General features: G+C 53.1%; 1 protein-coding gene across 9 annotated transcripts in view; it reads left to right on the top strand.

The window, feature by feature from the left end:
• VPS37C (VPS37C subunit of ESCRT-I) overlaps positions 1–22,585 on the top strand; it is a 29,610-nt gene extending 7,025 nt beyond the window's left edge. For 4 of the 9 annotated variants that reach the window (XM_015103124.3, XM_027959305.2, XM_060404285.1 and 1 more), the window contains 4 exons: positions 14,925–15,022; positions 18,343–18,514; positions 19,221–19,303; positions 20,277–22,585. In XM_015103124.3, coding sequence (XP_014958610.2) covers positions 14,930–15,022; positions 18,343–18,514; positions 19,221–19,303; positions 20,277–20,984 — 1,056 coding nt within the window. In that variant the 5' untranslated portion in view covers positions 14,925–14,929 and the 3' untranslated portion in view covers positions 20,985–22,585. The other 5 variants (XM_042238251.1, XM_042238252.2, XM_042238253.2 and 2 more) reach the window with 5 other exon arrangements.
• Positions 22,586–27,230: the final 4,645 nt, after the last annotated feature.

Raw genomic sequence — 27,230 nt, 5'->3', positions numbered from 1 at the left:
ACCAAACACTGGGTGTTTTAAAAACCAGTTTTCAGCAGCCCTGGTTGACTGTGTTCTCTGGATTTTCCTGTGGGATGTGGAAAAGTGCTGGAGGAGGCTGAGTCTGCTAAAACCAGCCGGGAAGCTGCCAGAGACCCTGGCTCCTATGGACATTCTGCACTAGGAGGGAGAGGAGTCTAGAGCTCACTGTGGTGCTGATATAGCTCTGCCCCGTCTCACCTATGTGGTGATGGCCTCTGTAGATTGCTGCCTGAGTCATGAGTAGAGTTGAGGAGGCTCAGGCCTCATTTCTCTTTTTCTGTGACTACACTGTTGCCCCCTCCCAACACACCTACCTGCATCTGCTGGACCCAGAAATTTGTAGGGTCAGACATGGCTGGCAGAGGTAAGGTCTGGAGCTGGCCTCACTCTATACCAGCCTAGGATGGCCCCAGGTCAGCCTGGAGAGCGAGGCTCCTCATCTTGGAGGTAAAACAGACACACTAGCATGACCCTGTACAGATTCCTATTATTTGCCCTGAGTGTGTCTTTGGCTTAACCTTCATCTTGATCCTTGGGATGGCTGAACCTGTTTGCTCAGCCTGGTCTGCAGATGAGAAAGTGTGGGGTGGGGTGGAGGACTGCCAGCCACAGTGCGAGATCCTCTCTGAGTCATCTCAGCATTTGGGATGGAATAAAAAGAAATGAAAGTTTGATGTGAAGTAGCTTAGGATGTTTTTATTTTCACATCAGAGCCACAGGGCAGATAAGTGGGAGTCTTCTCTTAAGTGGTTGGGCTGTGTTTTACTGTCAGGAAGTTTCCAGAATGGACTACTTGTTAGGTGACCTATTTTTTTTTTTCTGGCTATCGTATTGACTGAAGCTGAATGCTATTGATCTGAGTTCCATCCAGCCATCTGAGTTCTGTCATTCTGTTGACTGGTGTGATCTCTGGAGGAATCTGAGGTTTTCTCTCCTTAGTGTCCATGTGAGAAGGGCTTGAGTTACAAACATCAGAATGGGCTGAGTGTGGGAACTCAGACATGGTAATAAGAATCATGACCCTTTATTGAACCTGGCCTGTGAACAGGGCGTTAGTTTTCCCTGGGACCAGCTCATTTGTCCTTGTAAAACTCCTGTGTTACAGATGAGATGGAGGTCTAGGGGGATGAAGTAAGCTGCCTCTGCCCCTCCTTACTGCTTCTCCCAAAGACCACTCCAGCTTTCCCATGTGCTCTGTGAGAACCATGCACCATTTACTGTGCAGAGCCCACCCTCCCTCACTCCCTCTGTGCCCTGCAGGTGAGGCATCCCAGCTGGAGGACGGGGGATAAGGCAGGTGGTGGAGGGGATGGTAGGGATCAACAGGAGTGAGGGGTCAGGGCTGGGGTTTTCCAACTGCCTTCCTGGAAGGTGCCTTGGGGACCCCCGTGATGTCAATGGGAAGACTGAGCTGGGAGAGTGGGGCTCTTCCCTTACCCCTTCGCCCAGAGCATGGCCTCTGTGATGTGTCCTGAGTGCTGGGGGGTTGATAAAGTTTTGGAAAACATCAGGAGTGGGCTCAGGAGGCACATGGGGAAAGAGGATGGAGGTGCAGGTCCTGACAGCATGTCAGGCTATGCTTAGACTCCTCCCAGCCAAGGTGTTGGGGAGATAAACAGAAGAGGGAAGGGGAAAGCAACTAGGTGGTGAGCTTCAGGGAAGGTTGGATGGAGTTAGAAGCAGTGTTTAAAAAACATTAATCCTTAGGTGCCTGGCAGTTTGGAGGTAGGAAGTCCCATTTTGGAATTTGTGGAAGGGTAGCGATGGATGCACCTGAAAGACATTTGAACAGTGCCTAGATCAGGCCTGGTGGTGGACCTCAGAGGTGAAGGCACTGGCCTGGAGGGCAGAAGTGAGGATGGAAGGCTGCTGGAAGTGCAGGTCAAGAGGGGAATCGAGTTTGGGGAGGAAAAGGGTGATAAGGGTGCCTTCCTGCACTTGGCACAGTAAATGGCTCATCATCCCTGGGTCTTCTCACTTGGAACCTGTCTCTTGGGAAAGAGGAATCAGATGGAGTTATTCAGGGACCTGAGGAGCATCCAGTCATGTAAATATTAATGTACTGATGATAATGATCTCCAAAAGCCTTATCCTGAGAGACCATACATCCCCCATAGATGTATGGGTCCCCTAATGTGTGTGGACGTTTGTTCAGATTGGTCTGGAGTCTGTTTCAGAAAGCCATATCCTTTGCTGCCTTCTGGAACCTGTTCTTTCAGAGTTCTCCCACATGGGCCTAGCTGGGAGCCTAGCAGGGTTGTCAGGCAGCACTTTACAACAATTCAGTTCAGTTCAGTTCAGTCGCTCAGTCATGTCCAACTCTTTGCAACCCCATGAATTGCAGCACGCCAGGCCTCCCTGTCCATCACCAACTCCCAGAGTTCACTCAAACTCACGTCCATTGAGTCAGTGTTGCCATCCAGCCATCTCATCCTCTGTCGTCCCCTCTTCCTCCTGCCCCCAATCCCTCCCAGCCTTAAAGTCTTCTACAATGAGTCAGCTCTTTGCATGAGGTGGCCAAAGTACTGGAGTTTCAGCTTTAGCATCATTCCCTCCAAAGAACACCCAGGACGGATCTCCTTTAGAATGGACTGGTTGGATCTCCTTGCAGTGCAAGGGATTCTCAAGAGTCTTCTCCAACACCACAGTTCAAAAGCATCAATTCTTCGGCGCTCAGCCTTCTTCACAGTCCAACTCTCACATCCATACGTGACCACTGGAAAAACCATAGCCTTGACTAGACGGACCTTTGTTGGCAAAGTAATGTCTCTGCTTTTGAATATGCTATCTAGGTTGGTCATAACTTTCCTTCCAAGGAGTAACTGTCTTTTAATTTCATGGCTGCAGTCACCATCTGCAGTTATTTTGGAGCCCCCAAAAATAAAGTCTGACACTGTTTCCACTGTTTCCCCATCTTTTGCAAAAGTGTGAGAGTGCATGAGTTAATGCTACCTAGCGCTGGCTTGGTGGTTTTCCTAGCACCTCCAGAAGTTTTCGTGTTTATTTCTTGCTAAACTCTTATAACCACCCCATGAAGTTGGCAGAGTTACTCCCGTGTTCCCAGTAAGAAACAGAATTAGAAGGCTGAATAATTTGCCCAAGGTCACATAACTAGTAAAAGGTCAAGTTGTGTTAGTTGCTCAGCACGTCTCAGTCTTTGCAACCCCACGCCCTGTATCCTGCCAGGCTCCTCTACCAGTCCATGGAATTCTCCAGACAAGAATACTGGAGCAGGTAGCCATTCCAGTCTTCTCCAGAGTATCTTCCCAACCCAGGGATCAAACCTGGGTCTCCTGCCTTGCAGGTAAATTCTTTACTGTCTAAAGCCCAGTAAAAGGTCAACCTGGGATTTAAATCCAGAATATTGGACTCTCAAGCCTTGAGCTCTTTCCACTGCCTTTCACACTGTTTTAACTATTTAGCACTGAGAAGTATTGAGGGATCTCCGACCCCAATCCCAACTCCAGAAATTCCTTAGAAAAAAAGGAAACAAAAGAAGTCTTCCTTCTGGAAGACCTCTGGTACATACCACCTTTTCAGATTGTCACAGCAGGTCAGTTCGACGGTGTTTTGGGGCAAGTGAGAAGTGCATGATGGGTGGTTTGCTTTTGTCAAGTCCTGTGGGAAGTTAGGTGACCGAATGTCTGCCTACTTGATTTAACAGTTGAAATCGTCCTGGGAAAAGAAAACTTAATCAGGTCAGAACATATTTCCTCATTAAGCAGCAGGCTTAGAAAGGTTTCTAAGGCAGCCACAGGTGTTTTTGTCACAAGGGGAGAAATGGGGCCATTTTCAAATGACACGCAGAGATTGAACTATGCAGGTTGCCTTGGTAACAGCTTCTTGTGCTGCCCTAGGGAGATGTGAAAAAGTGACAAGAAAAGCCAAGGCGCTTACAACTCTCCTTGCAGTGTGATTTCAGGCTTGAAGTAGTTGGCAAGGAAAGGTTGGCTGGTAAGGGTGAGGAGGGGAGTAATCAGAGCCAGTGCTTTAGCTCCTGGTGGAGCCAGGAAAACAGAAGCACTGGCTCAGTCAGAGTTATGGGTTATGGTTCAGAAATAGCAGTTATTTCCTTAACTCAGTATTGAACCCTGGAGAGTCAGGAGTCACCTCAAATCATCGGATTGTCCCCTAGGAGGCAGAATAATTGATATTTATTCTGGACTCAGGGCTGCTTGCTCATGCCAGGTACACATGCAGCCCCCAAGGTGGGACTATCATCATGCTGCCCATCTTACAGATGAGGAAACTGAGGTTAAGGGACATGTTTGAGATCACACAGCTAAGGAGCTGAGGAGCCAAAGCCCAAACCTAGGACCTCAGTCCTCAGATTCTGTTTCTGTTCTGCACCCAGCAGGAAGAGACCTGCTAATTGTTTATGCAGAAGCACAGGGTGAGGGGCACCGCCAGCCATCTCTAGGGCTGCACACCTTACTCTGATCTGAGCACCCTCCTGCTTAGAAAATGCTGAGTTGTGCTTTCAGATTTAACTCCCCGTCCCCCACCCTCTCCTCCGCCCAGCGAGTTTATCCTTGCACAGGATCTAATATCAGTTGGAAGTATTTGTTGTTGAGCTGAACAGTCCCAGGATAGGTCCTCACTGAACGGAAGCCATCAATACCTTGCTGTTTTCCCGCTTGAGGTCAGATCTGGAGGGCTGCCCTGAGCTGAGGCCTGGCAGGAGTCCCACCAGGACATTCTGCAGCCACCGTCTCGGGGAGTAGTGACCAAGGGCAGCACTCTGGCCTCCGTCCACCAGGGGTTGTGTAGTCACTTCGGGGCCTCATTATCTTCCAGTCGATCGTGTTTCCCGTGTTCAAGGTACGTGAGCTCGATTTCATTAAGATAGAGAGTAGTGGAAAGATGAGGGCAAGACTGCAAGCACCAGAATCAGTGGCCGGAGAGCTCGTGACCCCGCCCCATGCTGTGAGGTTTGGCACGGCCAGGGTCGCACCTGGGGACCGCCTCCTTGTCTCTGGCTGGAGCTGCTCCAGCTTAGTCAGCCACTACACCAAGGCAGAAGCTGGGCTCCAGGACACCTGAGAAGTGTCGTCTCCTCACCCCCTCACACATGCCTTCTTTCTGCGGACTCTGTCCTCCCCGCACGTATTTCTCATGGAGGGTACGGTGTTGATGTCAGGTGGCAAACCACAGCACACCCCGCGGTCGTTACTACTTTGAACTGGTTACTGAAATGTAAAAACGGGGAGACGTCACAGAGTGTGGGTTTCTAGCCTCCCTTGGAGACCAGGCAGCTCTGGTCATGCTGGGCCCGCCCTCCAGGAGGTGCCCGAGCTGGGATGGAGCTTTCGGGGGACACAGTCTCTGACACACCTGCCTGGCTTGTGTAAGCATCTGGGTTTGTGAGCTGTGTGGGGGTGAAAGCTCAGAGGAGAAAAAAGAAGGAAGGAAAGGGAAAGAAAAGAGGAAGTTTCTCTCTCAGTGAGCAATCAGTGATACATTGTCTCTTCTCGGTGAAGGGGACACAGATCAGCCCCTGTTCCTTTCCCACCTCGGTCCCAGTCTGACCTCTACCTCAGTCCCAGTCTGATCTCCTAAGGATGGGAGGTAGCGCCCCCCACAGAGCTGTTGTCTCTGTGCCTGTGGATGCTCTGTGAGTGGCTCCCATGGCGGCCTTGCTGACACCTGCCCCTGACCCTCTGACTCCTGTTCCAACACCAGTCTCCTCTATAGGGAGGCCTCCTGGGCTCCTAGCACCCCCATCCCTCAGAGCTGACCCCCTACCAACTCCTCACTCCACTGTCACCTGTGTTCACTATGCTTCCTGGTGAAATGTTTCTTTTTAAAAAACTGAACGGAGTTGCTAGAGAGCATCAGTTTTAACGTAAGTCTGTGTCTGGTTCGTAATCAGAAGTCAGTAAACATTTATTCCCCTCCCTCTGCTCCCACTTACCCTTCCTGCTTTCATCTGGAGCCCTGCTCTGTCCTTGCCTTGTAGTAACTGTTCCTTAAATGTTCATTCAGTGAAGCAGGAACAAATGAATGAAGGCTGAAGATAGAAGAAGCCCCGCCCTCATCACCCTGTGTCCCGTGTGACTTGCCCACCAGCCAACTCCCTGCTGCTGGCTGTTTTTCTTAGCATTCCCTGCACTGCAGCCTCTGCCGGGCCCTGGGGATACCTTGGCCGATGAGAACTCTCCTTGCCATCAAGGGGCTTGCCTCTCCTCACCTTGCCTCTTCTCTCTTGGCCCCTCCCATGGGCAGTCCGCAGGCACTGCCCAAGAAGTGCCCCGCCTCCTTCTGGGCACCATGGTAAGTGGGAGGGGGTCCAGTTCAGGGCCACAGTGCCGAGGGGTGAGGTCGCTGGAGTTGTTAGGCCTCCAGAAGCAAAAGCATATGGACTATGTATCCCCAAGAGCTTCTCCGTAACCCTTCCCCTGCCCCATTCTCTACTTGATGGCTTCCCTGGGTTGTGGCCACTTTGAGAAGCACTGGTCTGGATTCCTCTGCCACTTTGGATGATCTGGAGGCAGAACACTGACTTTGGGGGTACCTGCTTTGTGGGCCTGGGCAGAATACTGTCTGTTCTCCACCCCCATCCCCAACCTCTTCTACAAATTATGAGAAACGCTTGTTACTCTCAGCCTCTGTGGGTGTCTTGGGATCAGGCAGTGTCTGTGGACTTCTGAAGCAAAAGCATCAGAAATTAACTTGCAGGGGTGGGCGATGCCTCAGTAAATCTTGTAAGATGGAACTTGCCCACTCCTCAGGTCAGCGGGCATCTTTGTGAGCCACCTCTACCCGGGAGGCAGGGCCCGGGGAGGGCCAAGTTGATCGGCGGCTTGCCTAGGCTTGTAATCTCTGCAGCTCAGATAATGTTATAGCTAAACGCTACCCTCATCTCTCCCGTATGTCATTTGTGAAGTCAGAATACCAGGATAGGATGGGACTCTGGCCTGCAGTAATAGTTTGTAGGAACTTGGGCAATATAGCCGTTTTCAGGACCTTGCGCAGTACCCTGTTTGTCCCTGGCTTTCATCTCTGAAATAGGGGTAATCATGCCCTGAGTTCACTTTACTTACTAGACAGTTTATATAAATTAATGGGAGAGTTTGCAAAGATCTTTGATTTCAGAAGAAGGGAGCCATGGAACCATTAGGGTCCCTTTGACAAGGAAGGAAAATTGAGTGGGACACATTTGACCATGGGATCCTGAGCAGACCTCTTCCAGAGGAGATGGGGACCTGCGGCTCTTACACGGGCCAGCAGTGCCTTGTGGGGCAGTGTGAGCAGAGACAACTGGGTGGGCAGAGCCTTGTGCAAGGAGCAGCCAGCCAGGTCAGGGCTTCTAGGTCTGGCGTCCCCTCTGTTGTCTCCAAAGGGCTTCCCTGGTGGCTTATTCTGTAAAGAATCCACCTGCAGTACAGGAGACCCAGGTTTGATCCCTGGATTGGGAAGATACCCTAAAGGAGGAAATGGCTACCCACTCCAGTATTCTTGCCTGGAGAATTCCATGGACAGAGAAGCCTGATGGGCTACAGTGCATCAGGTAGCAAAGTTACATGCCATTCTACCTCAGTTTCACCACCTGTGAAATGGGCATGATAGAATTGAGAGGGATGTTGAGTTAGAAACCAGAGAAGGTGGATTAAGAAGAAAAGCACTGTAGCCCGCATCCCACTGTGGCCAAGTACATTTCACCTGAAAACTTGCTACATGAAAGAGATCTACTTCTGGTAGTGTCAAGAACATCAGAATTGCAGGCTGACCTCGAGGGTTCATTCTCATGACCTGCATGAAATGGAGCTGTTTCATGCCTGAAGTTCTTGAGGCATTTCAAACATGCATGCTTTGAAGTCTGCAAAGAAAGGGAATCGACACAAGAGAGGCTTTGTATGACCATGGGACTGAGATGGTCTTTCTCCTGTCTTTGAGAGTAGCCATTTCCCTATCCTGAGTATTCTTTGGAAGGACTGTTGCTGAAACTCCACCTGATGTGAAGAACTGACTCATAGGAAAAGACCCTGATATGCTGGGAAGGATTGAAGGCAAAAGGAGAAGGCGATGGCAGAGGCTGAGATGGTTGAATAGCATCACCGACTCAGTGGACTTGAATTTGAGCAAACTCCAGGAGGTAGTAGAAGACAGAGGAGCTTGGCATGCTGCAGTCCATGGGGTCGAAAAGAGTCGGACACGACTTAGCAACTGAACAATAGCAACAACAACAAATCTTTCCCAATCAGGGAATGGCAGAGAGTCATCACAAGAGGGTGGATGAATGCCAGGTTGAGCACATGCCAGCATCTTCCGCACACAGAACGGAATCCTTTTCCCCAGCCAGGGGGCCTGATCCAGGGAAAGACAGTTTAATTAGGAGAGCTGTATGTTTCAATTCCTTGCCCACTTTGGGAGTGAGTTCTCACTGCCTAAAAGACATGTGATTGTCCAGGTCACCAGTTAGATAGATGTGTTAGGGGTTTTGCCACAGGAGTTTAAAGCCATCAAACAGAGCGAAGTGTGGGACTTCAGACAGCAGAGGAAGGTCCTCGTTTGGACAGCGGTTGGAGGGGGAGGCGACTCCGGGGGGGCCCTGTGTAGTGGCAGAGGCAGACCCCTGGGGTGCTCACTTGCTTTTTTTCCCTAAATCGGCCACCATTGTTTGGGTTTTTTTTTTTTCTTTTTAGTTTTATATGCTTTTTATTTAAAAAAAAATTTAATTGGAGGGTAATTGCTTTACAATATTGTGTTGATTTCTGCCATACATCAACATGAATCAGCCATAGGCATTCATACACCAAGATGAATAACCCCTCCCTCTTGAACCTCCTTCCTATTTCCCACCTGACCCCATCCCATCCCTCTAGGTCATCACAGACCACCTGATTTGAGCTCCCTGCATTATACAGCAAATTCCCACTGGCTGTTTTACATGTGGTAATTTGTTTTCATGCTTCTCTCTCAGTTCATCCCACCCTCTCCTTCCCTCCGCTGTATCCACAAATCTGTTCTCTATGTCTGCATCTCCATTGCTGCCCTGCTAGTAGGTTCCATCTTTCTAGATTTCATATATATCCATTAATATATGATACTGGTTTTTCTGGCTTACTTCACTCTGTAACATGCTCTAGGTTCATCCACCTCACTAGGACTGACTCAAATGTGTTCTTTTATATGACTGAGTAATATTCTGTTTTATATCTGTACCATAATTTCTTTATCCATCCATCTGTCAGTGGCTATCTAGGTTGCTTGCATGTCCTAGCTGTTGTAAATGGTGCTGCAACAAACATTGGGGTACATACGTCTCTTTCAGTTGCGGTTTTCTCAGGGTATATGCCCAGTATGAGAAGCCTGGTAAGCTGAAGTCCATGGGGTCACTAAGTTGGGCACGATTGAGCGACTTCACTTTCACTTTTCACTTTCATGCACTGGAGAAGGCAATGGCAACCCACTCCAGTGTTCTTGCCTGGAGAATCCTGGGGACAGAGGAGCCTGGTGGGCTGCCGTCTCTGGGGTCTCACAGAGTCGGACACGACTGAAGCGACTTAGCAGCAGCAGCAGCGTGGGCTTCCAGGTGGCGCTAGTGTAAAGAACCTGCCTGCCAGTGCAGGAGACAGAACAGGCGCGAGTTCGATTCCTGGGGTTGGGAAGATCCCCTGGAGGAGGAGATGGCTGCTGTATTCTCGCCTAGAGAATCCCATGGACAGAGGAGCCTGGTGGACTACGCTCCATAGGGTCACAAAGAGTCCAATATCACTGAAGTGACTTAGCACAGCACAGCATTGTAATTCTATTCGTAGGATTTTTTTTTTCTTTATTTAACACAGGAAAGTCTCCTTTCTTGCTCAATATCTGCAGTGACTTATTACCAAACTTTGACAACAAATTACATGCTTGCTGCTGTCCCTTTTCCTAGCGGAAGCAGCAGCCTCATACAGGTTTTAGCAACATCAGGCCCCCTTTGTGTGACCCTGGACTTTCAAGCCCAGGGGGGAGACTTGGCTGCTTTGCTGTCACAGACTCACCCACAATCACCCACATACACTACAGATTCACAAAGGATGGACGTGCACAGCTGATGCACAGAGGCGTCCGTACTACCCTTTGGGCAGCCCCAGTAGACAAAGAGATGAGAATGTTGTGAAATAACTTAAAAGTTTTAGAAAGATTTTGTGTTAGTGACTTTCCTCTAATCAAAACATTTCCCTTTCAGGGAGAAGGATAGCAGAGGGAAAGTGGCTGGTGAAGGGCAGCCCATCAGGGAAGCCAGGCCTCTCAGGGGGCTGCAGGGGAGGTCCAGCGTCAGCACCTCTTGCTCATGATGAGCCCCCAGGAACCCCTCAGCCCCCCAGCCCCCAATACCCGGCCTGCATGCAGGGTGACTCTCCCGGCCTGCTTGAAGCCTGGCAGCATGACGGGTGTCCCCGTCGTATGGATCCGCCTGTGGAGGCCGCAGCAGTGGGGCTGTCTTCTCCAGACCGTACATCCACGTTCTGCTGGTTGGTCTGGACACTGCAGTGGCCTCACTGGGTGATGCTTGATGTCACGGGGCTGCACACCCAGAGTTAAATCCCGGAGGGAAAGAGCCCTGTTCTCACACGCCAGAGCCCCTTCCATGCCTGCATGAGCCAGGCCGTCAGCACCCGGAAGGCAGTGCGTGTGGAGGCCTGGTAGACCCTCAGCAGAAACAGCGCAGGGAGATAGAGCCCCCTGAAAACGTCCTTAAAATCAGTCATTTATGCTAAGTGAAGGAAGTTAAGGCAGGCAAAGCCAGATGCTCTATGATTTCACTTGTATGTAGAATCTAAAAAGCAAATGAACAAGCATAGCCTAACAGAAACAGAGTCACAGATACAGAGAACAAACAGAAGCAGGGGTGCAGCGGGGTGAGGGAGAACCAAGACGTGCAAACTTGCAGCTGCAAAATAAGTGAGCCATGCGGGTCAGGTGTACAGGGTGGGGAGTACAGTCAATAACTAACATCTTTGTAGGGCGACTGAGCGTAACCAGACTTGTCCTGGTGGTCATTTTGAAATGTATGGAAGCAAATCACTGTGTTGTATACTAGGAACTAACAAGGTTGTAGGTCAGTCACACTTCAAAACAAACAAACACAAATAAACTCATAGAAAAAGCGATCAGGGTTATGGTTACTAGAGATGGGGGTGGGGAGTAGGGGAGGGGAATTGGAGAAAGACCGTCAAAAGGTACAAACTTCCATTATAGGGTAGATAATCGATAGGGATGATAAAGAGATCATGATAAATATAACAGTTTATAAATTTTACTTATAAAAATGCAATTTATAGAGACAACGTAAGTGTAATTAACACCATATGTTACATTTGAAAGTCGTTAAGAAGGAAAGTCCTGAGAGTTCTCATCACACACACACAAGTTTTTTCCTATTTCTTTAATTTTGTTACCTATAGGGAATGATGGATGTTCCCTAAAATTATGGTCATCATCTCATGATGTGAGTCAACTCATTCTGTTCTACACCTTAAACTTACACAGTGCTATATGTGAGCTATAGCTCAGTAAAACTGGAAAGAAGGGAAGGAAGGAAGGGAGGAAGAAACAAAGAATGAATGGATCGTGGAGATGCTGAAGCTCTGGGTCTAGGGAACTTGGGACTCTGGCTTTCAGCAGGGACCCCCGGCAAAGCCGCTGCAGATGGTGAGAAGAGTCCTGGACTGGTTCCGGCACTGCCCCCTCCGGGCCTGGTGACCCTGGACACCTCTCTGAGCCTCGTCTCTGAGGTTGGATAATAGCGAGACTCACTGTGTAATGAGGTTATGGGCGTCCTGGTGACAACAAAGACTTACGTAGTGCTGCAGTGTGCCAGGCACTGCTGTTTCACAGCTGGAGAAACTGGGCACAGCGAAATTAAATAACACACCTAGTAAGTGGCAGAAATGAGCTTCAAACCTAGGCAGTCTGGCTCCTGAGTTTATGCACCTAACATCTAAGGCCATTGGTTCCCAAAGTGTGTTCCGGGGGATCTCTGAGAACCCTGTCAGGCTGTCCATGAGGTCAGAGTGGTTTTTGTAACCTAGGGCATTATTTTCCTTTTTCCTTTTTCTTGACTGAGTACACAGGGAAGTTTTCAGAGGGTTCACGACACAACATCCTTCTGACGTCAAGTGTGTGTATGCTTTTGTGTTCTTGTGTTTTAAGAATCCCTCACTTTTAATTTTGATATTTATCAATAGCTAAGATCCACGTAAATGAGAACTCTTTGAGGTCTCCATAGTGTTAGGAGTGACAGGTGTCCTGAGACCGAAAAGTGTGCCATCAGCTCTTGAGGCTGTGCCGCCTTGAATGTGGTCTCACCATGCCTGGCTGGGGCCACCTCCCTTGGTAAGTGGTCGGGGGAGAGTGGGGGCCCATCCCGGGGAGCGGGTGCGTGGTGAGCGTGTCTGGACCTGCTGGGGCCCTCTCGGGTGGCACTGTGGAAACTGCACTGTTTGTCTGCAGCCAGTCACCTGCCCACACTGCAGCGCCCATCCTCAGTCTGGGGGTGTCTCTGTGCCCAGCCCTAACTTTGGAAAGGAGCAGACACCCTCGTGTGGCAGGTCCCTCCCCTGGTGGGTGGAGCCAGGCCAGCTGCCACTGAGGCCCAGCAAGTCTGGGCTATGCTGGAGGCTTTAGTAACCAATAAGTAACTTCGGCAGCATTGGAGCCTTCTGTCAGCATTTGTTTTAGGCCAGGCCTCACACTGAGCCAGCACTTTGCCTGTGTTGACCATTGCACTGACCCATTTTACAGACGAAGAACCCGAGGCCAAGGGTGAGTTCACTGAGCCACTTCCCACAGTGGCAAGTGGCAGGGACTGGGACTCAGACGAGGTCAGTCTGACAGAGCCCAGGCCCCTGACATTCCAGGTCTGCAGAATGTTGCTCCATTCCCCTTGTTCATCTCGCTCGTGGCACACTCACTGGCTTTGCAGAGTAGTAAGTGCAGGGTGGGGGAGGCCTCCCCAGTGGTCTTCCCTAGTGGCTCAGTGGTAAGGAATCCGCCTGCCAAAGCAGGAGACATGGGAGATGTGGGTTCAATCCCTGGGTCAGGAAGATCCCCTAGAGAAAGAAATGGTAACCAACTCCAGTATTCTTCCCTGGGAAATCCCATGGACAGAAGAACCTGGCAGACTGCAGTGCATGGGCTCACGAAAGAATCGGACACGACTTAGTGACTAAACAACAACAAGGGGGGCCTCCCCAGTTCTGCTTCTTCCCCAGACCCTTACTGTCTACCTTTAGACCAAGCTTGTCGGGAGTCTCAGAGTGAGGTGTAGACAGAGTGCAGAATTCTGACTCTGCCCCTTGTAACCTTTCTGATCCCCACCCACCAGTGAGACAGTTGCCCCCACCTCGCAGGAGCAGGAGAGGTGGTGCGTTGTAAAACTCGCACCACAGTGCCTAGTCCCTAGTGGCCTCCATTGCACACGACCAGCAGTGAGCCTTTGTCTTTCTCAGAATCTGGCCTCGGACCAGTTGCGTCCGCATCTCCGGGAGATTTCTCGGCCCCACTCTGGCCTACGATGCAGGGCTCTGAGGGTGCAGCTGTGGCTCCTGCGTTCACAGCGAGCGTCCCCCCCGGGGGTTCAGGTGCTCAGCAAAGCTTGGCATCCTTGTCATGGAGATTGGGGGCAACATTCAGCCCTCAGTAGGTAACAGAAAGTGGGGGTGGCCCTATAGAGGTCTGTCGGTCAGGTGACCATTTAATCGGTTATCTAAACCAGGACACTTCAGAGCATGAATGGGGGGGCACCTTTAATAGCTACACTGGAGCACGAAGGCTGAACCTGGGCCTTCCTGGCAGAGGTGTCACGTGGTCTCCATTGATGGGTTTCTCCTTTGTCTCTCTGCTGCCCTGGAGATGCCTTCCCCTCCTAGTCCAGATGAGGAAGCAAGCCTGGAGGTCACCTCTAGACACACAGGCCCCGTAACCCTGGGCCTGGACTCCGCGGCACCCCCTCAGCCCAGTCATTCCCACCGAGCCATAGTGCAGAGGGGCGATGGGGGACTCCGGGTTTCTGTAGCATCGGGATCCTAGGAAAACTGTCAGAGCCTTTGTAGTGAAAAATCCAGGCTATAAAACACGTGTCTGAAAATGATGAGAACAGACAATGCTGTCAGCAGAAGGGAAGTGAGCCCTGAGTGTGTGCTTCCTCTTCTCCCTGGAGCTCCGTCCTCCTGGGGCCTGGCTGTGACCTCGTGTCATACAGTCATCGATCCACATCCCCCTGGGCAGAGTGACGGGGGGAGGGCTGCGGAAACCAGCTCTTCCATCGAAGCAGGCGTCCTGTCCGGGTCGGTCGATTTCCTTTCCTTCTGGTCCCCGCAGGGGCCAGTTTGGTGATTTCTGGTTCTTGCCTGATGAGGACGTGCATGTGACAGTTTGTTTTCGTGGCACATGAGGGTTGGTTTTGTGGCACGGGGAGCTGCAGAGAATGCTTGTGGCAAACCCCAGGTGGCTGGTGTGCTAAACATGACAGGCAGGGAGGCGCCCAAAGCCAGCGAGACATTTCTGTTCAGACAGAAATAGATACCTCCTAGGGTGTGTGCTGACATCAGGGCTTGCAGGCAGCCTTGGGCCAAGTTTAGTCTCCGTCCCTGGCTGTCCACCTCCCTCCTCCTGCCTTTCCTGTCTGCTTCTTGGGGAGCTTCATCTAACACCTCCAGGAATCGTGGTTTTGCCTCTGGCTGTCTGGTTCCTCTGCATATCCTGCAGTTCATGGGGTGAAGGAGCAGCTTCTTGGTCTCCCTGGGAACAGGATGGGCAGGGTAGCCAGGCTGTGCCCTCCCTGGACCTCCCTGTGGACTGGCAGCATTGCTCGGAAACTCCAGTTGGTCTGTAACAGATGATGAACATGGGCTCGGGCGTCCCTTCCACCTGAGCCGCCCCTTTCTCACTTCAGTGTCCTTCTGTGATCCCAGGAAAGATGGAAACGCTAAAAGACAAGACCCTGGAGGAGCTGAAGGAGATGCAGAATAACCCGGAGGCCATCGACCGACTGGCCCAGGACTCCCCGGAGGTAGGGGAGGCTGTCATGGGGCAGAGATGGCGGATGGGACTGGGCCCTCCTCAGGGATGCTGGCTTGTTGGGAGTTTGGGCCAGGTCTCTTTCCCTTTTCTGTGGCCTTCACCCTGATTTAGGCCCAGCCAGAGGAGCCCCTGGGTCTCAGTCCGGTTCCTGGGCCCTCTGGGAGTTCTGGGGAGGGAGGAAGGGCAGAGCCAGAGAGTCCAGGGCCCCCAGCCAACTCTGGCTCCCGGTGTCTTCAGGGACCCTCATGCCCCTGGAGCCCCTACCCTGTTGCTCCAGCCTGGGTTTGGAGGCATTTCTAAAAGCACTGGGTCTGTCGTGTAGCCGCCTTTCACCTACAACCTTGTTTGGCCTGCATCTCTAGGAGAGCCGTTCTGGGACTGGGATTAGGCTCATCTCCTGTTTAATCCCTTTCAATCATAACAGACACCTAATCACCTACAGCTCCTAGTCACCATCCTCACGGGAATAAGCCACCGTCTGAAAGTACAGAGCCTTACATTTTATAAAGGGCACTCCCTGCTCTTCCCATCGCCTTGACCCTGTGACTCCCCTGCAAGGTCAAAGAGGTCAGTTGACCAGATGTGGCTGCAGAGCTGGTTGTGCCCCCGGCCACACCTCGAGTGGCCGCAGTCCGCACGCCGCCGCCTCCTGCCCCAATGGTCGGGAGACACGGGCACGTTTTGGCGAGGTCATTGATCAGCCTTTGGCGTGTGCTTCTGTCTTTACTGATGAACCGTGCCGTTTGTCACTTCTGTATATTCACAGTGTCTGACCCCAGAAAAGGGAAGCCTAGCCATCACTTCTCTTGCCTCTGCCTCTGCAGACCTCTTCCCTCTGCTTGAGGGGCTCTGCAGCCAGACCTGGTCCTGGCTCCTTCCTTGCCGGTGCTCCGGCTGCCTCACTGCCCCTCTCCCTGCAAGAGCAGCCTTCGCCAGGGCTGGAGGGCACGGGGTGCAGGGCAGGGTGTGAGGGGAGGCCCTGGGCCCGATGTGGTGTGTCCTACCACCCAGAGTGAGGCTGATCTTGGTTAAACTCCAAGGCTGCCTCCTAGAGAGAGAGAGGCTGTGAGCTCAGCCAGGGCCTGGCTCCAAGCTAACTCGATGCCGGCCTTCATCCCGTCTTCACATGTTAAACACCAAGTGCTTTTCCAGTCTGCCATGAACACAGTGTGACGGGAACGCCAAGGCCTGTTCTCAAGGGCACAGAACTTCGTAGAAACAGGCCAAATTACATAATTAGCATTCATTGACCTCCAAGCTGGGCAGGCCCATGGGAGGTGTGGCGAAGCACAGAATCATGGAAAATGTCAGCAGAAACAACCTCGTAGGCAAAAGGCAAGTTGAGTTTGTGACATGCAGCTGTGCCCGTCTAATTGATTTGAATTCTCAGAAGGTAAGAACAGTCACGGGATCGCAAGGAAGTGAAGAATGAGATCTGTAGACGCATGAGACCCTGTGGACAGGGTTCCTCCCGTGGGCTGTGAGACGTGAACGTCGCTGTGGGATTCGAGGAGGAACGGGAGCTCACTGAGTTTGGGCTGTGGACGTTGCTTGGAGAAAAGAGCAGGGGACCGCTCTCCCTGTGGAACTGTGTGTGTTCTGGGGTCTTCTGGGTGGGGTGCTTGAACTGTCTTATTGACCTCTTATAATGAGGGTCAAGGGCTTCATTATGAACTCCTGATGGAGAAAGATTTTGGGGGAGGCTCTGGGGAGAGGGGCCAGAAACAGGTAGGACCAGGTTTAGGGGAAAGTGTCCGGCATAGATTTACTGGCTAAAACCCAGGGAAAAGGCAGTGGTGATATAAAGAGGACACGTCCACTGGGGATCTGGGACCCCTTAAGGGGCAGCTGAACAGGGTACTTCAGGCACCGCTCTGGGTCTGCCACATAAGAGAAGGAAAGGTTTCACGGCTGATGAAAATGCAATTGGAACCCCACAGTGCAGGTGTCCTGAGTCAGAGACCTTGCTGAGCCGCTCCAGAGGGCGTTTGTGACAGCCGGGTGAGGGGCAGACCTGGGAAGCCGTGGCCAGGCCCCACAACTTCTGGTAGCCTGGAGCTCGAAGGGCAGGCTCCCAGCCCACCCCAGAGCACAGGGCTCCAGACCCTCTGAAGCCCCCTCCTCTAGGACGCCCATGGCTTCCTGCATCTGCCCGGGGTTGAGCCAGTCAGGCGGGGCCCGCCACCTGCGCACCATGGTGGAGAAGCTGCTCGGTGGTTCCTGGTGGAAGCCGGTCTTGCCGAGCTGCGCCCTGAGCCCAGCTGGGGGGCGCTGGTGCCCCTGGTGACATGCTGGCGTGTACTCCCCGCTCCCGCAGGGGTATGGGTCTGTTTCTCCGCCCTCCTCTCCCTGATAAATGGATGGGGCTTCAGGTCAGAGCGGGTCTGGGAAGGGTTTCTGAGGCTGCCGCCTCACGGGCTGGTGACCAGGAAGGACCTCGCTGAGGGGAAGAGCGCCACTCAGCCTGGGGACGTGGTCTCAGCCAGACTTGTGCAGGGGCTCACCTGAGGACTCCCCTCCAGTTCTCCAGGGGGCCCACTGTGAGCTCATCTGCATAGCTTCTCTGCAGGACACAGGGCAGGTCTATCTGGAATCAGGTCTCAGGCTGGCCCTGGCTTTCCCATTCCTCAGACTAACTTTATTTGGGGGCCTCCTTGTGTGTCCAGCCTGTGTTCTGGCCTTACGTTAGTGCACCTCAGAGGAGGTCTCTTACCTCTGAATCCTGGGGATAAGTGATTCTTTTTGTCCCTTCCTTCCTAGGAAGCCTCTGACTCTCCCTGCCCCCTCCCTGGAGCTCCACACAGCCCATGGCAGGCTCCTCCAGCTCATCACATGTCCCTCAGTGCCAGCTCCCCACGTGCCTCTGCCACAGAGGCTGTTGGGTTAAGGTTTCGTGAGGCATCTGGGTCAGAGTGCTTTGCTCAGAGTTTGAACCCAGGTCCATCTGACTCTGGGCTTCCCAGGGGGCACTAGTGGTAAAGAATCCACCTGCCAATACAGGAGACTTAAGAGACATAGGTTCGATCCCTGGGTTGGGAACATCCCCTAGAGAAAGGAATGGCAACCCACTCCAGTATTCTGGCCTGGAGAATCCCATGGACAGAGGAGCCTGGCCAGCTACAGTCCACAGTGTCACAGAGTGGGACGTGACTGAAGCGACTTAGTATGCACTTAACATGCCGTCTGACTCTAACTGGGAGCTGAGTGTTGCCTGGCTTCCCCTCAGTAAGCAACAGGTCCCAGGAGCCCCTGGCCCAGCCTGCCAAGAGCTGAGTGGCAGGTCTCATGGTCAGGTGTCTTGCCTTGTAGGTCCAGGATCTGCAGCTGGAGCGGGAAATGGCACTGGCCACCAACCGCAGCCTGGCCGAACAGAACCTGGAGTTCCAGGGTCCACTGGAGATCAGCCGCTCAAACCTCTCAGACAAGTACCAGGAGCTCCGGAAGCTGGTGGAACGGTGCCAGGAGCAGAAGGCAAAGCTGGGTAGGTGACCAGCCCTGGGAATGTGCACCAGGGATGCCTCTCTTCACTCAGGGTCCCTGTTCCCCATGGGGCTAGGGAAGCTGCTGGAATCTCCTGGAAAAACAGATTCCCTCTCCCTCCCCAGGACAGGAAGGGGCCAGCAGTTACTGCAGGTTACTACATCCCCAGCCTGGCTAAGTGCTTTAGCAGCCATCTAAGGGTAGGTCCTGTCATTGTTCTCATCGTAGATGAGAGGAGTGAGGCTCAGAGAGACGCGGGGGCTTGGCCAGGGCTCCGCAGCCACATAGAGGTGGAGTTGGGATTTGAATCTGGAGAGCCTGGTCTGGGCTTTCTGTGTCCCAGCCTGCCGTCTGAGGAGGTGAGGGGCGTCTGGTCCCCAAGGTGGAGGACTTGATGCTCAGACAGAGGAAGTAACCCCCTGGGCAGATTAGGCTGGGTGGGCAGAGCCTGAGGCCTCTTGCTTTCCCGGCCAGCATAGGGAGCCGGGGAGCCGGGGAGCCAGGGAGCCAGTGTCTGTTCATTGAGCTCCTGTCAGCTCAGGAAGCTGACCAGAGGGAACCGACAGAAGGGAGTTCTGCTGAGACCCCAGGGCAGAGGCAGGGCCCCTGGCACATAGGACTCTCCAGGACCCTTGCCGAAACCTCGGCCTCTATCACAGCATCAAGAGGCACTTTTGAAATGTCAACCTCTCTGCCCTCCCTTCCAGAGAAGTTCTCCTCAGCACTGCAGCTAGGGACCTTGTTGGACCTTCTGCAGATCGAAAGCATGAAGATTGAAGAAGAGTCCGAGGTGAGACAGCTGTTGACACCCGGTCTTCCTTGCAGAGTCGGCCCCTGGAGCAGATGAACACTGACCGGGTGAACACTGGCTCCAAGGTCACTAGCACAGCCCACCCAGGGGCTGTGGGGCCTGGCAGCGCCTTCCACCCAGAGCTGGTCTGCACACAGAGAGTGAAGAGAGGCCAGAGGGCAGCAGAAGAGACCAGGCAGCTCCAGGAGAGGGGAGAAGCCAGGGGTCCCGCTCCTCGGGAGCAGGAGCTCTTGTCCTAAGTACCCACATCTGCAGGGAGCAGGACCCAGGCTCTAGTAGATGGCAGAGGTGAATGGTCCCTCCTCCTGTAGTCCCCATGGAGGCCCTTTTGGATGCAGGGAACAGGAACCCAGTCTCACTAGTTGAAGTGGAAATGGACGATGGATGGCACAGCTGTGGGGCAGCTGCAGGCCTGGGGGTGGGGGAGGGCAGTAAACAGGTACCCTGGAGGGCTGAAGCCAGGCCACCAACCCCTCCCCTCTCCTGGCAGCTCTCTCTTGCTTCCCTCTGGGCCCATCTTCACTCTCTGTAGGCAGACTGGCTCTCTCACATCTCTCTGCCCTCTGCCAGGCCCCTCAGCCCCTGGCTGGGCTGGGTTATTCTAGTGACCAGGGAGCCAGTGTTCATCTGGTCAGTCGACACCCAATTTAGCATCTGGCATGAGCCTGGCATGATGCCGGGGTGGGGAACAGCGGTGGCCGTGACAGGTGGTCCCCACCCTCCGGGAGCTGACATCTTGGTGGGGGAGACAGGATAAATTAAACATGTGCTTGTGTAATAATATATCACCAGTGAGAAGAGCCCTAGAGAGAAATTCCCAAAGCGGAGGACAAAGAAGGCAGCTCCCACCTGGCTGGGGTGGGGGTAGGGCTGCAGCTGACCTCTGACCCAGCGGTATTCAGGTGGCCTCCATCCTGGCAGACCTGATGCCACTGGAGCTTGTGTCTTCCAGGCCATGGCTGAGAAGTTCCTGGAGGGCGAGGTGCCCCTGGACACGTTCCTGGAGAATTTCTCCTCCATGAGAACACTGTCCCATCTGCGCCGGGTTCGCGTGGAGAAGCTCCAGGATGTGATGAGAAAGCCCAGGGCCTCCCTGGAGCCTGCCGGGGATGCCCCTCCTCCACGCCCGCCCCCCCCACTGCGCCCTGGCCCGCAGGCGACGCCCCCGCCAGCCGAAGACACTCAGCCACAGCCGCCGCCGCAGCCCTCAGTGGTCCCTCCTTACCCTTTGCCCTACAGCCCCTCTCCAGGCATGTCCGTGGGCCCCACCGCCCATGGAGCGCTCCCGCCGGCCCCTTTCCCCGTGGTGCCCCAGCCCTCCTTTTCCTACAGTGGGCCTTTGGGGCCCCCATACCCCGCAGCCCAGCCGGGAGCCAGGGCCCCTTCGGGCTACTCCTGGTCCCCGCAGAGGAGCACACCGCCCCGGCTGGGCTATCCCATGGCCCCCACTGGTGCCTCTGGACCCGGGTACCCCATGGTGGGGAGCCGGGCCCCCAGTCCTGGTTATCCTCAGCAGCCCCCCTACCTCTCAACAGGAGGAAAACCTCCGTACCCCACACAGCCCCAGCCCTCAGGCCCCCTCCAGCCCCCCTACCCCCCCGGGCCCGCTCCTCCCTATGGGTTCCCCCCACCTCAGGGTCCCACCTGGCCTGGCTATTAGGCACAGTCCTGGCCCTCGGCCCTTCCCTACTCCCACCTGTACCACAGCCTTCAGCCCACCCCTTGCTGAGATTCGAGGCTAAATTAAGTGGAGTTGGCTCCACGTGGACTTGGGTCACCCAGGAGCCTGAGGGGACCCAGCTGGGAGTGCACAGGTCTGGAAAGGCTGACCAGGCACTGTGACTGGCTTGGCCACACCAGGCGGTTCCAGGGCCTGTGGGCCTCCCAGGGGAAGGGAGCACCTGGCTTCCGTGGCAGGCGATAGCTTTCCTGGTGCTCACCAGGCAGGGAGTTCAGTCCTCCCCATGGGTGCCCGCGCCTGTGGACATCTCCTTGTGACTGCACGGACTCACGGATGCCTGAACCCAGTGCGGAGTTATCTCAGCGAGGGTCTGGCTGGCCCCTGCTCACTCCCTCCCTCTTCTCTGGGATTTAGCAAGTGCAACCACGGTGCCCACTCCAAGAGAGGCAGCTCTCTGTGTCTCTTGGTGCGTTCAAGGATGGCCCATCACACGCTCCATGGCAGAGTTGAATCAGGGGGAGAGAACAGAGGTAGGCAAAACAATGAGTGATTTTCACGTCGATGTCAGGTCAGCTTGTCCTGTGTGCTGCCGTTTGAACAACAGCAGCAGTGCCCGTGCAGGGAGCAGGCCGAGGACCGTAGAGGCGGATCCTAGACCTTGCTGGCTCTGGTTGGAGAATCCAGGGACTGCCTTGGACCCTCTGGCTGCAGGAGAGCTGGCAGTTCTTGTCCAGGAGACCATGGTCATATCAGGGGCTCATTTAGGAGAAGGCTGGGTTGCCTCCCCAGCCACCTCCCTGTCTGGATCTCCCTGCTTCTGGTTGACTTCTGTGGCTCAGCCCCATCCTGTCCACTCCTTTAGTGCCTTGAATCTCATCCACGGCAGCCCCCTCCCTTCCTTTGACTCTCTCCTGTAACTCTTCATGACCCCCTAAAGCCCTCCTAAGACAGACATCAAAAGATGCCCTAACAGTTACTTCTCCTGTGGTGCTTTGTAAAACACCATCCCTATGTCGGAGTCATTTCTTTGCATCTCTCTTATCTTCAGAATGTAAAGGGCAGGGACAATGACTCTGAGCCACACACAGGCCCCACCACGCTGGGGGCTTTCAGCACGCAGTTCAGTAATAAAAATGACAATAGACCAAAGGGGGTTGTGATGAATGAAGCATTACCTTGGTGGTTACCAGATGTGAACCAGGTCTCAAGGGCAGACTCTGGAGCTGCTATCTGTTAGGAAGTCATATGTGCCTTGAATTGTCCATTACCCTAGTACCCAGCACCTGGTGGGCCTGGGGTGCTGGGGGCCAAAGAGGAAACTCAACTTTCTGGTGCCTGCCCCTCCCGCCCCGCCCTGCCCGGCCTGCGTGCCATCAGTGGGTGCGTGCGATGAGATGCTCAGTCAGCCCTGTCGGTCCCTGACCAGTCGTGCTTGCTTCTCATAAGTTATTTATACAGAGAAATCACTAATGGACTCTACTGGTTCGAGTACTTCTGTACTGGATGAGCGATTGCTGGTATGTTTGTATAATTAATTGCCATAATAAACTTTGATGAGTTACGGCTCTTCTGTCCATGAAGCTGCAGTGAATTTGAGAAGTGGCTGCCTGTGTGGGACATGGATTTTGTCAACTGAAAGGAAAACGTAAGACTTGTGGATTTCAGTTTTACTTGGAGATCTTACGGCAGGTTATAGCCTGAGGAGCAAACCCTCAGTACCTCTGAAAAGATGCTCCAGAGAGGTAGGGGGAGAAGCCAGTGTATATATTTTGACTAGGGAATAGGTGCTAGCAAGCACCTCTAGGTGTCACCCTACGGTTGTTCTCCGCTGTGCTCTTTCATGCGTCTCCGTTTCTCCCTTTAGCAGTCTAAAACCACTGTGGGCATGCAGGTCCCTGGATGGCCAGTCTTCATGTGAGGGTCCCTGGACTAGGTAGTTTTTAAAAGTAACAAGTGGATTTCCCTGCAGGGCTGCTGGATATCGTGAGGATTCACCTTTCACCAGTTCTTTTCATTTCTCAGTTGCCTGAGAAAATCATGAATAGCTGGTGAGAGCTGTGTCCCTTATCTTTGGAGCTTAAAGGCCTTGTATGGTATCTTCACTTTTGTCCTGACAAACCCCACTAAACTGCCAATTTTGTGAAAGATGTCAGGCCAACTGCCTACCTAATGACCCTGTCCAAACCTCAGTGTCTCTCAACTGGACAATTTTCTCAGTATCTTTCAGCTGAGCCCTTTCTTTGTATCTTTCAACTGAGAAATCAGGTACCTTTTTATCTGCTACCAAATTGAACTCAGGATTGTCAGACAAGATGAGAGCTCTGAGGCTCAGGAGAGAGTCACCCAGTATTCTGGACTAGTGAGAAGGCAGACAGGCTCAAGGGGCCCTTGTTGGTACCAGGGCTCCAGATCCTTGGAGAATATCAGGTGAAGGAGACAAGTCTGCTGTGGGTCTCTTTGTGGTCACCCAAACTGTCAACTGAAAGAAAAATGCACAGTGTAAGAGCTGTGGGTTTGTTTTATTGAGGGACCCTACTGTAGGACTGTTACTCAGGAAACAGCTTCTCAGTAGCTCAGAGAAGCCAGTATAGAAACTGTTTTGGCAGTCAGGCACATATCTTGGTTAAAAAGAAAAAATGTGACTGTTAGTTGTGATGATCAGATAGGTCAGTTAATGATTTTAGTGTTTTCTACGCACAAAAACTGAAAGTGAAAGTCGCTCAGTCGTGTCCGACTTTTTGCAACCTCATGGACTGTACCGTCCATGGAATTCTCCAGGCCAGAATACTGAGGTGGGTGTAGTCTTTCCCTTCTCCAGGAGATCTTGCCAACTCAGGGATCAAACCCAGGTCTCCTGCATTGCAGGGGGATTCTTTTTTAATTTATTTATTTTAATTGGAGGCTAGTTACTTTATAATATTATAGTGGTTTTGTCATACATTGACATGAATCAGCCATGGGTGTACATGTTCCCCATCCTGAACCCCCTCCCACCTCCCTCCCCATCCCATCCCTCTGGGTCATCCCAGTGCACCAGCCCTGAGCACCCTGTCTCATGCATCAAACCCGGACTGGCTATCTGTTTCACATATGATAATATACATGTTTCAATGCTATTCTCTCAAATCATCCCACCCTCGCCTTCTCCCACAGAGTCCAAAAGACTGTTGTATACATCTGTGTCTCTTTTGCTGTCTCACATGTAGGGTTATCATTACCATCTTTCTAAATTCCATATATATGTGTTAGTATACTGTATTGGTGTTTTTCTTTCTGGCTTACTTCACTCTGTATAATAGGCTTCAGTTTCATCCACCTCATTAGAACTGATTCAAATGTATTCTTTTTAATGGCTGAGTAATATTCCATTGTGTATATGTACCACAGCTTTCTTATCCATTCGTCTGCTGATGGACATCTTGCAGGGGGATTCTTTACCAGCTGAGCCACCAGGGAAGCCCAAGAATACTGGAGTGGGTAGCCTTTCCCTTCTCCAGCAGAATCTTCCTGACCCAGGAATCACACTGGGGTCTTCTGCATTGTAGGCAGATTCTTTACCAACTGAGCTAAGGTGCAAGATGGGTTCATTAAAAATTTTTCTGGGACTTCCCTGGTGGCCCAGTGGTTAACAGTCTGCCTGCCAATGCTGGGGACACAGGTTAGATCCCCGGTCCAGGAATTAAGATCCCACATGCCTCAGGGCAACTAAGCCCACTTACCGCAACTACCGAGCCCTCACACGCTGGAGTCGGAGCTGCACAAGAGAGGCCACTGCAGTGAAAAGCATGGATACTGCAACCAAAGAGGAGCCCCCACTCGCCAGAAACAGAGAAAGCCTGCACCAGCGATGAAGAGCCCGTGTGCCACAACGAAGACCCAGTGCGGCCAAAAATGAAAGGACAAACAAAGCTATGATTTGAAAAGAAAAGATCCTCAGCCTGTTTTTCCAAAGTATGGAGTACCGTATCCTCTTTTTCATCCTAAATGCCTTCCAGGGCGCACTGGCTAATGACTTAATCCGCGTAGAACTGGGCAGTGTTCTTTGTTTTGCTATTTCTTCCACAGCCTTCAGGGTCATGCTCTGCTGAAAGGCCTGTTTGATTCACGTTCACAGAGCCCCATCTTTCTGCATATTGTCGCCTCTATTCCTTCACCCCCGGGGGGCTTGGCTTTTACAGTATTTCCCTTTCCAGCTTTTGCTCTCTGGCTTTCTTTCCATCTGAAACATTTTCAGATGGAACCGGCTCGCTTGCGGTGTTCTGGGTGCAGAGCTTGGGCGGTGCAAGGCCACAGATGCCCACTAGGTGGCGCGCGAGTCTCATCGGCGCCCAGGAGGGGCCCCATTACTGCCACCTGCTGGGCTGACCGGGACAGTCAGCCTGTCCGCCTGTCCAGGATCTCCAGAGGGGTCCGAGTCTTCGCATTCCATTTCTAAACGGAGACCGAGGGGCAGCAGGCTGCTAAACTGGCTGTGGAGCCAAGCTGTCTTCTGCCACCACCCAGCCTGCCTCCCTCTCCAGCTCCCCCTGAACTCAGCCTGGTCATCGTGAGCCCTGGAAAGGCATCTTCTGCCTTTCAGCCGAAGAGCAGCTTTGGTGGAGTCAGGAGACCAGGCTTCTGAGGGACCCTTGAATCGTCCCTTCTGCTTTTCCTTCCTTGCAAGGTGTCCTCATCAGGACAGGCTGCCTGTGAGTGATGCCCAGAGATGCTGAGAATCACCAGTCTTGAGTACTCAATAGGGCCTCACCTTGTATTAACCTTGGCTGTGCATTATCTCATGGGCACCTCTCAGCAGCCCTTTGGCCCCCAAGTTTAAACAGAGGGAGGAGAATGCAGGGTGGGTGGTTCAGTGACCAAGTCACTCACCTGGGGGCGTCAGGATGAGACTTGCACCCAGCTCTGATCTGGCTGCTGAGATACCTTTGTGATTCCAGAAGTCATCAGGCCTCCTCGAGACACCACAGTCCTGAGAAAAGCTTGGGGAACCTAAGCTGCAAATCCACATACGCTCCGGTCAGAGCGTTACGGTCCCTTCGCCCCTCCCGAACTCTGACCTTGCCTTGCAAGTGTGTTGGGGGCTGGGGATGTCAGAGCACCAGGGAGAGCTAGGAGACCCCTGAGCTGTGTAGGAAGCTGAGCATCTCACAGGGTGGTGGGAGGCACAATCAAGTCAGAGCTTTGGGTTGCTCCCAAAGTGGTAGCCAGGGGCACCCAGGGACTAGAGAGAGCAAGCACCACTTTCTAAGTGGCTTGATGGAGACTGAGGCTGGTCACTTGGGGCTGGCTGCCCCCGCTGCTCTTCACTCTGGCTCTCAGGCCCTCCCCCCGCGTCCACCCCCGCCCTGCATCCGCCACATGAAATCACTGGGTGTCCTCTGCCAGACCGCAGTGGGCCTCTCACTGTGTGTGGGCTGCTTGGGGCCAGAACCTAAGTGTCAAGTTCAGAGCCTCACAGATTTCTCGCTCGGTGAGAAGAAGGCTTAGCTCTGTTAGCTGCCATGAGGCCATCTGAAATGTCCTTTTAGGGTAGTCCCATTCAGCACTCCCAGACCCTAGAGGCATGACAGGTTTGGAGCTAGGCTTGGTTCTTGGTTATCAGAGTGAGCTTTTTTATAGGGTCCCCAGCGTCATGGCAGCCCACTCCAGTACTCTTGCCTGGAAATTCCCATGGACGGAGGAGCCTGGTAGGCTGCAGTCTATGGGGTCGCGAAGAGTCGGACACGACTGAGCAACTTCCTTTTCACTTTTCACTTTCATGCATTGGAGGAAATGGCAACCCACTCCAGTGTTCTTGCCTGGAGCATCCCAGGGACGGGGGAGCCTAGTGGGCTGCCATCTATGGGGTCACACAGAGTCGGACACGACTGAAGTGACTTAGCAGTAGCAGTAGCAGTGTCCTAGACATAACATGAGGAGAATGTGCTAGGAGAATGAGGAGAATCTGGTTGCCCATGAGAGTCAGGTGGATGACATGCTTCAGGGGAGTGGGCCGGGTAGGGGGGTTACACAGGGGGATGCCACCCTCTGGCTTACGTAGAGGGCTGAAGGATAGGGAGTGGGGCTGCAGTGTGGACCCAGGGTGGGCCCAGGTCGCAGCGGAGCATCCTCCAAGTCTGAGGGAGATCCCATGAGCTTCTCATCACAGGAGCAGCACTGACCAGCAGCCTGTGGGCTGTGTCTGCCCACCACGGCTGGGAGCGGACAGAGGCACCTCCGAGGTTCGGG

The sequence above is a fragment of the Ovis aries genome, chromosome 21 (genome assembly GCF_016772045.2).
Source record: "Ovis aries strain OAR_USU_Benz2616 breed Rambouillet chromosome 21, ARS-UI_Ramb_v3.0, whole genome shotgun sequence".
Taxonomy (NCBI): Eukaryota; Metazoa; Chordata; class Mammalia; order Artiodactyla; family Bovidae; genus Ovis; species Ovis aries.
Note: the sequence above shows the minus strand (reverse complement) of the source record. Positions and strands in the feature narration are given on the sequence as shown.